The sequence below is a fragment of the Amblyomma maculatum genome, chromosome 5 (genome assembly GCF_055883805.1).
Source record: "Amblyomma maculatum isolate TAMU_Amacu chromosome 5, ASM5588380v1, whole genome shotgun sequence".
In the NCBI taxonomy this organism is placed as follows: Eukaryota; Metazoa; Arthropoda; class Arachnida; order Ixodida; family Ixodidae; genus Amblyomma; species Amblyomma maculatum.
In genome coordinates this window covers 54841073-54855199 of record NC_139348.1, presented here as the reverse complement: position 1 = coordinate 54855199, position 14127 = coordinate 54841073, and the positions used below count along the sequence as shown (strand labels likewise).

At 45.1% G+C, this 14127-nt stretch overlaps 1 protein-coding gene across 3 annotated transcripts; it reads right to left on the bottom strand.

Moving 5' to 3' along the window:
* Positions 1-4397: 4397 nt before the first annotated feature.
* On the bottom strand, positions 4398-13778 carry LOC146188336 (uncharacterized). Of its 3 annotated transcripts, XM_084603092.1 has the most exons (5): positions 13656-13778; positions 9466-9563; positions 6621-6840; positions 5016-5101; positions 4440-4536 (listed from the first exon to the last, which is right to left on the bottom strand). In XM_084603092.1, the coding sequence occupies exons 2-5, from the start codon at positions 9550-9552 to the stop codon at positions 4501-4503; spliced, it is 429 nt and encodes a 142-aa protein (XP_084459218.1). In that variant the 5' UTR covers positions 9553-9563; positions 13656-13778; the 3' UTR covers positions 4440-4500. The 3 variants fall into 3 exon arrangements, with proteins under 3 accessions (XP_084459219.1, XP_084459220.1, XP_084459218.1); XM_084603093.1 differs by lacking the exon at positions 5016-5101 and having other exon boundaries at positions 4398-4536; XM_084603094.1 differs by lacking the exons at positions 5016-5101; positions 9466-9563; positions 13656-13778 and having other exon boundaries at positions 4398-4536; positions 6621-6846.
* Between the last annotated feature and the right edge of the window lie 349 nt (positions 13779-14127).

The window sequence follows — 14127 nt, the reverse complement described above, 5'->3', positions numbered from 1 at the left end:
TCCGGTGCGCCATGGCGCAGGACAACGCAATTGATGAAAATATGTATGTCAGTATGTATGTGACAAACATTGTGGCAGAAATAACTGACATCAATGCTTCCCTGATTCTGTCTGTTGAATAAGTACAGAAAATATTAAACGAAATCTAGAACTATATCAGTTCGAAACCAGCAAAGCAGGTGCATACCGCTGATATGAAAACGTAAAAGCCAAGAAATGAACACTTTGACGGGAAATGCTTTATTGAATCTGTCACGGTGATATTTAGTGTTTTAGCGCGTGTTAAAGATTTCGAGGGCGTGTTTCCATTTCTGGAACGGCTTGGATACGAGAGCTCCAGTGCGCGCATGCTGGCCCTTACCAACCTCATGTCTGCAGAAAAGGACACACACTCGGCAAAATGCACCTTCTTGAAGCGCTGAGTAGCTGAGCCATCGGTACCTGTCTAGCCAAGCGGACTGAAACCTCCGTTTTTGCTTCAGATCTTTCGTACATTTGAACACGTAACCTTTCGGAGGAATCCAAGGAGAAGTTAACAGATGATATCTGGTCTGATCCTCTATTCTGGAGCCACTCTCGTACATCCCAATGTCAAACTTGCTTGTTTCCACCTTCTGAGGATCTGAGAGGAGTAAAGATTTAAGACACCACTATTTAGTACGTATATGAACGCGCTGTTTTCAAAGTTCAAACTGTATCCTGATTCAACGAATAATAAAAATTAGGCGGAGATTCTCACCAGAGGAGCATGTTGGAACAGGCGATGCAAGCGCCGGCGGCACAATTTTCAGGTGAGTCTCTGAAGCCAGCCTCTCGTCTTCAGTGGCGGTAGGAGTGTTTTGTCTAGAAGCAGTACCTGTGTAAACCGGAAGACTGCACAGATTAAACAAAGTTTAATCTGTACAGTCCAATCAGCGGGGCACAAGCGTGGACTTGAGATGCCGCCCACTGCCGAGGGTGGTGCTTGAGTCTCCTCTCACATCTTTCAGTGGCGAGGGCTAGCTTCTCCGATGTCGATGACAATTTTGTGCATGCTGGCGGTGGAAACCCTTCACTAAGGTAAAGTAGCCGGAGAAGTCGTCCGTTGGCTGAGGTCATTTCCCCGGCGGTACTTCTCAGAAGTTCACCCGCCTGCTTCGAGATGTCGGCGAGCAGGGTCAATGCTGATCGGCGACGTGCCTCCGAACCTTTAAACAAAAGATCAGGTTCCCGTGGTCGTCGGCGCGGGTGCCAATAGGATTAAGGTCTGAAAGAGCAGCTCCTCTCCGTCTCCATCGCGAAAAGAGAGGGGGGGGGGGGCTTGGGCGCCGCAGTAGGAGACAAAGGATCACTCCGCCGCCGTCGGCGCCGCTTCGGTGCCTTTGGTCACGGTCGCTCACCGGCGCCCGCAAGGTCAGTTTCTGTTTTAAGGGGGATTAAGGTCTGAAAGAGCAGCTCGTCTCCGTCTCCATCCCGAAAAAGGGGGTGGCGGGGAGGGGGCTTGGGCGCCTCATCAGGAGACAAACGGTCACTCCACCGCCATCGGCGCCGCTTCGATGCCTTTTGGTCGCGGTCGCTCACCGGCGTCCGCAAGATGCGTAGGGCGGCGTAGAGCGGTGTAGGAAAAAAAACGAGGTGCAATAAAAAAACCAAAACGCTCCTGGGCCAATGTTCAGCTCCTTCTCTTCGGCGCGTAGGAAGAAGCGTGAAAACGAAAAAAAAACAAACACAAATAAAAAGCGCAACCACGGAGAGAGCATAGTGTACAGGGAGAAGGGCGAGGGAGTACCACTAAGACCTGCTACAGGACGGTGAGGATTCGCAGAAGGCACGAGAAAAAAGAAAGCCCCAAAAGAGAGACACAGCGATTTTGAGGAAGCGGGGAGTCGAAGGCGAGGGAAATACCGCCTTTGAAACACTGAGCGGGAATGGAAACCTGTCTTGTTTCGTCGTCCACCCCCACGCTATCTAAACGCGACGAGTTGACGCGACGAGCCCGCTCGCTATCTAAACGCCCTTGAAACTTAGTGCTCGGAAATCGTTCCTGGCTTTACGTGACTCCGTCTGCATGCGCGTTGCTACGAAATGTAGCCCCCAAGTTCGTAATGTTCGTGCAGAAATGTATTTTCGAACGAACCGCAAAAAGATATTGTAGACAAAACCCAGAATGCTTTCGAGCGCCGGTGGTTGTTTTGGTCGGCGGTGCATGACAGAACGAAAACATTTCGGGGGGGGGGGGGGCTGAAGCCCCATACCCCCCCCCCCCCCTGGCTACGCGCCTGGCCCCAAGAGCTCACTAAATGTCCTGCAGAAGGCGGCAATAGGCGCGGACCTTGGCCCCCCCCCCCCCCCCCCCTCAGTGACTCATCGGGTGCGAGCAACGGCGACGGTACACTTCTCTGGGACAGTGCCGCCCCCCCCCCCTTTTCTCTAATGGGACGGCTGGGTGGCGCCTAGTCCCCAGATCCCCCGCGGCGTTACCTTCAGAAAGGTGTCCGCTGCAAGGTCGCGTCGCAAACACGCCGGGGAGGGGAAGGAAAGACAGGCGCAGTGTGAGAGGGTTTGGGGTCCGGCGTGTGGAGAGTGTGCGTTTTGACTGTTGTATTTTTATTTGATGTAATTAAGAACCTGGGTCCAAGAATATTCCCAACCCACAGGGGTTGTGGCACGTTTTTCAATAAATTGATTGGCTGCTTCATTTTCGGGGCGGAACACCTAAGGTGACCGCCCTCAGGTCTTTGTTGATGTTCGTCATCAAAAAGCGGTCCTCGGGCCATGTTCGGCAGGTAAGATTGAGGCTCTCCGTGCTTAGCACGTATCTACAGGCCCTAGACCTTTAACCGAAACGCTCGGTAGGAAAGTAAGGGCTTGTAGAGTGACTTCTCTGTGTGAGAGTCTATTTTCTTTTAAGTTACAGTTGTCTGTGTGACTCTGGTTGCTGTAATTTACATTTTGTCAATGTATACCATTTTTCTTGTGTAAATATAATTCTCCTCTTGACCATCATCTGATCATCGTCTATAGCTTCTTCACTGCCGAATGACCACGTTTGCAGAGGCGTCAGCCCCTCCGAAGGTTGGCAACGAACGAGAATAAAATTACTCGTGCGATGAATGGATAGGGGAAGACCCGAGGCTCTGTGCCATGACGTACGATATATGCACCTACAGCTACAGGCGCAGAGCATACATCACATTTCTTGTCACCATATTGATGGCATATTAGATTTCTTTTTATTCGTGATAGTTAATACCACGCGTGCTCACAAAATACTTCTATACAAAGTTTGAGGAATTCTATGGAAACAAAGATCGTGCAGAAATACCGGATGCACTGTGCGCACGGATAGAGCGCCGCATCGCGCCGCACGGCGGCGCATTCATATTTATGTTTCTCGCTTCGAGTTCCTGTCTGCTACCTTAGGTCTGCTTGAAGTTTGGCGGTACGCAACTTCTGGTCGCAATTATGCTTACCGATGGTCCCGTCACGGTAGGTTCCTCAGTTGTGAAGGACTCAAAACGCAAGGAGCCGCGTTGGATGTCGGCATCTATGCTGTCGTGTTTCTATTGATGCGAAATACAAGGTTCCCGTGTTTTGGTGCGACATTATTGCACTTTGCACTATACCAGGTGGACGCCATGGCGTTACGGAGATGTAGCAGAGTCTTAGGTAATAGATCAAGCTATGATGAACGCGTAAATGAAGTCAGTAGTCGAACGGTCGAACAAAGCATGCACTGAAGTACCGAGCGGCGTTGTGCATAAGTAACGCACATTTCCACAAGTTTCCTGCGGTGACAGAGGGTCGAAAGATTTGGGTAGCGGCTGTTTAGCGGGAGAAAGCTTAGTGACGGGCGACAGATCAGCTAAGAATGAATAACACCTGTCACTTTCTCACTGCTCTCGACGTGAGTTTTGGTGAGACGTATATAGGCACGCACCGCTTACTGGACTTGCCGATGGGGCTTAATTCATGTGACCGAGCCCTGTGATCCTGTGAAGAGGCCAACCCTTAAGAAAATATGCACTGTGTGTCTTTAGAAACTCCGGTGACTTTATACATTAGACTCATTTGTATGTCTCATGACTGTCTTGCGAGCTTTCCTCATGCATTCCTAATGGCATTCAAAACCATATTGGCCACCGTGAGTCTAGTGTGTTCCTAATGCATGCTTTTCTGATGGCAGGCTAATGTGTGCTTTGTGTCATGACGGAGCTTATGCATTTGAATCCTTGATGCTCCCCAGTTGTCATCATGATGTCTTGTACGGCTATTTTGCTCTCTGTAAACACTGCCTGTGCAGCAGGACGTTTAACTGTTTGGGTTGTGTAAAGTGGCTACCGATGTTTTGGTCGCTGCAAACAAACATGCATATATAAAAACCCATATGTTGTTTGGAAATGTATACTAAATCCTTCAAAACAAAAGCTGACTGGCTGGCAGAGATGTACCCACACATAGTACGTGCCCTCTATTTAATTTCACGACTTAACATCGACGACAGGCTGTTCTTCAGCTGTATCATTGTTGCCGTCGGGAATCGGCTGCAGGTGTAGCCTGCAAGAAAGAAAAAAGGTTTGCCACTTGGGCTGTAGCAAAAAAAATTCATGCCGCATCGATTCAATTCACAAACATCATCATATTATCATAGATATCTGCACAAAGCAGTGAACACATTGAAAGGGGTGAGAGGTTTGTAAAACTGATTCAATAATCAAAACTGCACCCATGCAAAGATGACAGTACCAAACTTCACAAGTACTATATACCAGCAACACACTGCTAAAGAGAGGTAATACGAATACACAGTCGCTACACAATACCTAAAAAAGAAGTAAATGCACTAAATAATAGACACTAAAAAAATTCATTTAATGCAAGAACACGTACATTCAATGCATCCACTTATTGTTTGCACTGCAGACCTAGCTTTGAGAACAAGGACGACTCAACTTGTGAAGTTATATATGCCTGCAGGAGTCGCAACTTTATTGCAAAAACCAGCGCTACTGGTTCCCAGTGCCCCAGCGCCATACCTGATTATGGGCCCAGTATGACGCTGAAGACTGGGCGCACTGGGACCTCCGCACTGGTGGCACTGGTCGCCCGGAGAAAAAAAGGCCTAGGATAAAAATTAAAAGCTAAAAAGTAACGAAGCACATCAAGTACATTCAAAAAGGCTTAAAAGGAAAAAAAAAGAGCAGCACCTAGCGCGTTTATAACTCGGCACCTCTTAATCTAGCTGACTACGCTAACAACTCGGCCATGCCAAGAACTGAAAACCTTTGAAAGATTTTTGCATTTGATGTCATGACAGCATTTATAAGGTTGGGACTTCCTGTTTTGCAATCTACAGCCCCCCCCCCCCCCCCCCCCCCCCCATTGCTGCCGCTATAACAATTACAACTTCTTGATCATTGGAGCTTGCTGCCTACTCTCACGACTAGCAACTAATGTTCTGGATGCCTATGCGCATTATTTTGTGCACTGGAATCCTTTTAAAATGTGGAGTTTGATATCACTGGCAAATTTACCAGCGCCGACTCTTCAGCGCTGCTCTGCTACCGTGGGCGTAATTTTCAGTGAACACGGAGCTGTAGCACAAACCTTCAAGGAAAAAAGTGCGATCAAGCTTCAATACCAGCAAGTGCAGCAGCGACGACACTATTTTGCATGTAACTAAAATTACTTGTATGTAAACATTTCGGGAAGCATTGCGATGACCGAGGGCTCGGCTGCTTTATACGCAGAGCAAGAAGGAGCGGAAAAGCTTGAAAAACATGCAAAATATTATGCATTACAAGCGCTGTATGTTTTTTTCTCCCATGGGCCCATGGCTTGGTAAACTACTCTCTCCCTTGTTTTATTTTTTTTTCTTTCTGCTGTTTATACTGGGCCGCGGTGCAGGCTACGCTTGCCTGCGATTGAGCCCCCATTGAGCATTTTGGCAGTAATCATTGTGTTAGAGTGCCCTTAAGGTCAGCTTTGAAGTTTGTTATGCATGGTAGCCTACATTATTCAATTCCAATTTTAACTGTATGTTAACCGTCAGTGTGTCATGAGATATCAGAGGAGTGACGATCGTACTCTCTCTCGAAACGACCTATTGAAACATGGAAACTCTAGAAAAAAAAATTCTGCCTTTGTTTTCTTACAGGTGCGCAACGACTTCGCAGCAAAAAGTGCTTACTTGAACCATATTTTTCATATGCGCCCCGATGGTCGATTGCTAGTACGCTGTTCCCATATTGGCCCCTGAGGGATGCTAACTGGTCGATGCCGCGGGACGCACCGATTATACTGGGTAGGGCCAGTGCGGCTCCAGCACACATAAAGAGCTTCTCCCAGTACATCGCGGATGCCAGCGACACACCCAGCTTCAAAAAGCTAATCCCAGCGATTTTCTCCCTTCGTACCAGTGCAACCAGTGTCTTCCCGTCACTGCTCCAGTGATTATTGCAGACCCCCCCCCCTAAGATCCACTGCAAAACCAACGCGAAAATCTTACTGGTTTCGTACTGGAAGACGCTGGTTCTTGCAATAGGGAACTAATTACATTAACCAATGCATTAAATGTTCTGTGCAGAACTCCGGAAGAAAAAGTAAAAGTCAGGAATGACAAAGGCCCCCCAAATGCATACCTAGCACAGCGTTGAGCCGCAGAGGGTCCAAAGGGTCCTTATGAGTGCCATCTTTATGGGCGTTGCTGCCCTTCCAAAACAAGGATTTTCCTTTCATCTCTTCCTCTGTAAACACTTGCCTCAGAAGGCTTCTTGCAAACTTTGTCAGAAGCCCTTGACTATGAACAACAAAGCGGTCGATCGTCGACTTTACAACTTTTACTCCATTCCCAATGTCAACCTGCATAAAAAAGAAACAAGCACAAAAATGACATAGTTACACATCTGCTATTATTAGGCGAGAAATCACTCAGTACCCTTAGGGTTTAATGTGGCTCGCAGTTCGTTGAACATCAATAAGTTTTCATCTGAAGGACTCCACCTGTGGCACACAGTGACAGCACCGGGGCTTGTGAAATGCGGTCATAGGCTAGAAATGATAACACTGCAAAGGTATGAGTAGAACCACTTCCACTCTTAGAGGCGATGCTTAAAACAAGGAAACACATCAAGGTGACATTGACCAGCCACAATTTTTTATAGGTGTGAAAGCAAAGCACTGACAAGAAAAGTAAAAATTTGGCGTATCTAAACAGCATACACACAGGAGGCAATTTACCTTTGGCTGTCAAATATGTGTCTGGACTCATGCTCAATAAAAAAAACTCAAGTGCCAGACACATTTTCATTCACAATTACTGGCCTGCTTCTAGAATCTGTCATAAATATAGCTCTTGCCATTTTTTTTTGCAACTTGGTGTGCAGCCACCAGTAAAGAGAGGTCGACATTGAGTGCTTCCTAAGCTATGTCTTGTTTTCTATATGTAACATCCACTGCAACTCAATAAAGAGATTTAGCATACAGGAGACTTATACCTGTTCACCACCCTCCATGCACACATAAATAAAATTAAATGCACATAAATAAATGTGCATAAAATTAAAGAGCACTGGAGAATCTGCATTGGCGTAATGCGAAAGCACGGATGCTGCTGTTAGTTGCTTCTGGTTGCTTCTAGTTGCTTAATTTACTTCTTTTCCACCCATTTTAGTCTTTGATACTTTCAAATTGCACGACAATTTCTTCATATGCCCTTTTTCGGCTCTACTTCCGGTTGCGTGACGTCACATCCTCTACCTCACATTAATTCAATTCTTGTTCAGCTATTTTAGTCTTTGGTAATTTCAAATTGCATGCCAATCCCTTCCTATGCTCTTTTTGGGCTCTGGCTAGCAGCTTAGCACTCCTAGCTATCACGATGCCAAAATACCCTCTAACAGACACACTTTGCAAGGATATGTGCATTTCCTATTAAAACTGGAATTCCAACAGTTACAGAAGACTATCTGAATTAATATTTATTAACAGCAATCGTTAAAGATAAAACTTCAATGGGTAATCGATTATCGCCCCCACAGAGTACCTGAGAGATAGGCAAAATAATTTTAGTACTGTGGAAACAGGTGCAATCCTGCAGGCATTGATTCAAGCTAGAGCAGCCACCATTTTGGCACACATGGGGCACACACAGAAACACCAAGTGTAGCTCGCCACTCTACGGTCCTAATTATACTGTTACAGCCTACTACAGCTGACTGTAACTGGCTGAGACACCTGTTTAGTGCTGAAATCAGAATGGCTGGCACATTGGATTACCATGGCCTGGTGACATCTGAAGCAGCTCAACCGAACTGTAGTGAACCAAGGTCTTTAAAGGCTGTCACAATACTGTGCAGTGTTCTTTCTCTCTTTTCACTTTTTCTGCGGCTCTGACGAGCATGTGCCCCGAGTCAAAAGGGATCAGGACCTCTCACTTCGTTAACTAAAAATTATTAACTAAAGTTGCATTTTTAGCGTTTTTTTTTCCAAGACAGTCTTTCTTAAACGCACCCTGAATATGCAGTACATTGCTGGCTTGCTAACAATGACCTAACAACCATTTTACACGCCGATTTTCAAGCCTCCCAAGTTGCTTATGAACACACTGCACTATCTATCCTGTAATTACCAATGTCAAAAATAGTAATGACCTGCATGAAAATGTTGCAACTCTCGGGACTGGCACCGCATGCTAACCTAAATCAATTCAGAACTCTCCCTAACAATTCGCAATTCATTTTACTGAGGTCAAAAGAGAAGGGGCCTACCATAAGACGATCACACTGAGCTGTTCCATGACAAACCTTTACAGAACAAAACTGTATTCCCATTACAAGCAACATATGCTCCTTAAAGCATTTTACAACCTTGGTTAGTTCCCATTCGCTCAAGCTCTATTATGATCTTGCTCCAAACAAACAAGCAATTTCTTTTGCCTAGCAGACGTTTTCAAAGGAAGCTTATCGGTCGCATTCAGAAAGGTAGCGAGAAGGCTCTGGGGGGCAAGTTCTCTGTTACAGCCTCAATGTTTACCAACTACAGTTAGCACTAATATGCACTGAACGTAGTAAACCATCTCTGACTGCATAACTTGTGCATGGAACTATCACCAAGAAATGTCTCATATGTTAGAAAATTTTTGTTTGCACCCAAACATATATCCACACAAATCGCATTTCTTTTCTGTGACCGCTTCCTGCTGTAGCATTGACATCACTGAGGATCCACACTGTGCGGTTTGCAGAACTGCAAAAGGTAGGGGCAATTTGGGCCAATCAGGTTGGCTTGAACTGCGTGACTGTGCTCCTATCGCCGTTGATGGCACAGGCGAGCACGAACACAATGAAGAAGTGTACGCTATCCTGATTGGCTGGGATCAGCCTAACCTTTGTAGTGCTGCAAACAGCTTGTGAAACAGAATATAGTGGCAGTGTTCTTACTTTTTTCTTATCTATCAGAGATATTTTTCAAAGAGCAAATGCTTACTGTTTCTGCCGTTGCCACATCTTCAGGTCTTGGGGCCTCCAGGAGAGCTTCCAATTTCTTCACTAGCTTTTGCGGTCGCTTTAGCATAGTGTAGGAATCTGGAGACAAACATAACAAGCTCAAGTTGAAAGATATTTATAAACATTGCATCATTGCTTACAGTCTGCAAATCTCTGCTTGTAGCAATTATAACAAGGCAGGTCTGAGTGCCCTTTATAAACACGTTACAAGAGTGACCACTATATTCGTACCCAATCCTAGACTCGAGCTTCTACTCCAAGTAGCCTCCGAGGATTGTTTTTCATTTCAGAAGCACAACTTCATTCAAATTGATCCTGGATTAGAGGAAAAAAACTAAAAATTCCCTTGAAAATCTCGTAATAATAGCACTGCTACCTTTGGAAGGGATACTCGCGGTCGGCATGGAGCATGATTACAACTACTGCTCCCAGATTTTTTGAAAACTGCAAGTGCCGGGAGAGTCGAATTCGTGGTTAAGATGCATCTGCTGCAATGTGCTATGAAAAAGCATGCAATCCCTCTTAGTGTAAAGAGAAGGATCAGAAATTTCAGACCAATTGTCAATGCCTGTGTCAGACTCAATCTTTGCACATCAGACACAGAGGGTCACGTGACAACAAGCGCGACATAGAAACTACGTCATGACTAGTTTTTGTTTTGCAATTTTTTCCCTATTTCTGATGACCAGCAATCCTGTGCTGTGGTTCCTCACTGCACTTTAGGCTTTTCTTTACTTTTAGCCCTCCTTTCTTAGCTGAAACAGATGGCCCACTGCGGTATGGGCAGCTTTGACAGGCTGCAAAGATCTTAAGTGGCTGGTGACGCAGAATGAAGAAGCACTGAAGAAGGGTAATGGGATACGCCTCAGTTCGCAGGTCGAGCCAACGTTTCGACTAGTGGACTTTTCTTCTGGTCAGAAGTATTACCCCCCTCTACCCTCAATAATAATTTGCTCGGCACTGCTTCATTTCAGAACCCCGACTTGGTAACCTGAACAATGAATGGCATTGTAAATGAAAAGTGGAAAATCTTGCAAAAAGCAAGAAACATGTAGGCATGGCACCTACTCGAGCTGCGCACGCTGATAAATTGCTTCGCACGCACTGCTCTCCGTATATAGTACTTTGTACATCGTCCCTCAGCATAAAAAGGAATGATAAATTAGTTTGTGCAAAACACTCTCCCATATAATCTCTTCAACTAGCTTCCCAACTTGAGCATGCGGAATAAACTTTTCTTTAGTAAAGGCACTCATCTGTCTCCAGCTTGTCTACCTCTCTGCACAGTTTTAAGAAGTGGTATGAACCAGTTTACTTCAATGTGTACCTACTGAGTCAAGTGCAAAGATCATCAGGAACAAGCGAGTGTAGCTTGCCTATTCTGTGCATATAAATCAGTGAAGTAAAGATGTGCTATCAACAATGGGAAGTGAGATTTTAAGCTTATGCACATCCCTCTAAACTCTTTCCACCGGCAAGTCCATACACACATACACAAATGTAGAAATACATATGAGCATGAGCGCACATCACCACATTATGCTACCTGCATGTATCCCAGGTGCCGCTCCTACTACACACCCTCATCCACATCATCCGGTTGTCAGAAAGACGGACAAAAAATTCAAAAAATCCAAAACCACTCACACACCCAAGAAGAAAAACAGGACAGTACGCCACTCACAACTGATTTGCTGTGCAGAAAACACATACATATATACCACTGGCCGGCGCATGTGCAAGGAACACATTCAGCATCATGTAGTGTAAGATAGCAATGCTCAAGAAGCGTTTTCGCTGCCTTATACAGATTTCTTGACGTGTCGCTGATGCAAAAACTGCCTTTTTTCCTATATAAAACGCTTCAATTAGTTCTCTGGCTATCGTATTACAACTCCTAGCAAGAATCCGTACATCAGAAAAACACTGTTCATAAGTGCCTGGAGGGCAGGATCTGACATGCTTCGGTAAATTGGGGCACTGTTTATTTAGCTCTACATTTCGTTCAAGTTCCCGGATTCACTCCTTAACACATCGCCCTGTTTGTCCCACGTAGAAACAACCGCAAAAGAGGGGAACTTCATAAACAACCCCTTCAGCACATTTCATGAATGGTTGCCCATGCCCGATACCACGGCCTCTTTCCTTTTCTTTTTGCTATTCGAGGGCAAAGGCTTCCGACTTTCTGGCGGTCGAAAAGACAAGTACCAACCATCCCATGCCTACTTGCAACTTTCTTCAGGTTGTGGGCCAACTTGTGCACATACGGCACGGCCAAACAGAAAAAAGAAAAGAGGTTGTGGCACCAGGCATGGGCGACCATTCATGAAATGTGCTAATGTGGTTGTTTATGAAGTTCCCCTCTCTTGTTCCTACATGGGAAGCACAGGGCAATATGTTAATGAGCGAATCAGGGAACATGAACGAAATGTAGAGCAAAATAAAGAGGGCCCCAATTTACCGAAGTATATCAGATCCTGCCCTTCAGCACTTGTGAACCGTGTTTTTCTGATGCGCGGATTCTTGCAAGGAGTGGTAATAAGATAGCCAGAGAACTAATTGAGTTTTACATCAGAAGAAAAGGCAATTTGTGCATCAGCGACATGTCAATACATCTGCATTAGACAGAAAAAACATTTCTTGAGCATTGCTTATCTTATACTACATGATGCTGAATGTGTTTCTTGCGCATGTGCCGGCAGTGGTATAAATGCACATGTTTTCTGCACAATAAATCAGTTGTGAGTGGCACTCTGTCCAGTTTTTTTCTTCTCTTGTGCATGTGCATGTGGTTTTGGTGTCTTTAAATTTAAAATGATCAGTTAGCAACTAGCCCACAAAAAGGTTCTCTTTGTAAAAATTGTTCAGAAATTCAACAAGACAAAATGCACTTGTTACATGCAGCGGCAAGCAGTTTTAGAGCCAAATTTCAGCCTTAATCTTGTCCTAATATGCCATTTACAGTTCCTTGAGTGGAGGGGGATTTCTTGAGCAAACCTTATGGGGACAAGTGACTGCATTCTCCACTCAGGAAAGTGAAGGGTCAAGTCGAAGTAAGTTTGTGAATTCGGGCATAAGTATAGCTCAATAATTATGTACATAAGAATTCCAGCAATAAGCGAGACATGGAGACCTCAAAGAGAGAATACAAGAGGCACACAGGAGAAAACATCGGAAGGAGAATGAGGGGCTTATTGTAACACATAAAGGAAGCCAAAAATCACTCAAAAGAAGAACACTGAATTCCTTTTTTTTTCTTCCATTTCTGGTGGTGATCATTTTAAGGCCTCTACCATCGGGGTATGTGTTAGGAATGCACTTATGATGTGTATACATGGTGCGACAATTGAGACTGCAGAGACAAAGTTATGATACCTTTATTTGCCCTATGCACCCTAATACCCTTCTCTAATTCAGAGGCAATCAACTTGATTATTGCAAGCCTTTCGGCTAAAGGATTAATCATGTCATGACACCACCACAGTGCTCAGTGGTTAGGGCGCTTCGTTACTGTGCCAGAAGTCCCAGATTCAGTCCTGACCATGGCATACGCGTCTTGAAGCACAAGGTGCCTGTGTGCTGTGCAATGTCAATGTTTGTTAAAGACCCTCAGGTGGCCAACGTTATCCTTCATGGCCCAAGTCGCTTTGGGACGTTAAACCCCACAAAAACAAACCCAACAATGTCACGACAATTATGCCGAGGGCTGGAGGGTCTCCTCCAAGAGTCACTGCTGCATTCTTAGATTGTATGCAACTACACTGAGGCATTTGTATAACATGTAACAGCCTCGAGAGTACACATGTTCTCCAGTGCTATAGGAGGATGTTAATTCACTTAAAACAAGTTGCAGTAACATGATGATCCTTGATATCCTTAATATGCATGCCAAAGTTTGCACGTATAGCTTCTAGAATCTACTCTCTTTTTCTGTCTGCGCCATCCACAGTATCAAGGCGCACATGACACTATGCCACATAATGCACCATACATTCCTGGGAATCCACGCTTTTGTCAGCGGTGAATATCAGCTCTAAATAGCAAAGCGGCAATTGTTGCACTCATGTATTACGTATAGCTGACTGCAGTTGATGTACCTATCTACTATGACATACTTTATGATTAGCAACAGGCAAGCACCCTACACAACATATGAGACATGAAACTCACCATAGTTGTTTTCTGCTGCTTGCAGTCGCTCTTCGAGTTCTTTAACTCTTTCTTCAAGTGCTGCCACCTTAGCTGTGGCCCCGCAGTGGCAGATGCTGTGGCCCTAGACCCATGATTACAGAAAGGGTTCAGGCAAAAATATGCTTCATATAAGAATTCAAAGTATTTTTTGTGCAGCTGTTGGTATGCCTGTCCACAGTGCATGCACCCGATTCCACACAGACATACCATTTCTCCGAGCAACTGCAGTGTGTCAGCGAGAGATTTCACATTTATCATTCCAGAGCACAATGCTCTAGACAGGCATGCTGAAAATTGTAGAGATGATTGGAAATGGATAATCTGGTTTGTTATTTCACATGAATTTCTCACCTGACAAAGCATAGAAAAAAATTATTTTTGCTGGCGTCAAGACTGCAGCTGGTAATTTGGCAAAATTTCTTAACAGAGAAAATCTCATGCTTTCATTGTG

Coding starts and splice junctions, on each gene's coding strand:
- LOC146188336 (XM_084603092.1), bottom strand. CDS start 9,552: ATGCTAAAGCGACCGCAAAAGCTAGTGAAGAAATTGGAAGCTCTCCTG. Junction 6,841..9,465: donor ATGTGGCAACGGCAGAAACA/GTAAGCATTTGC, acceptor TTTTTTATGCAG/GTTGACATTGGGAATGGAGT. Junction 5,102..6,620: donor GCGGCTCAACGCTGTGCTAG/GTATGCATTTGG, acceptor TTTTTATCCTAG/GCCTTTTTTTCTCCGGGCGA.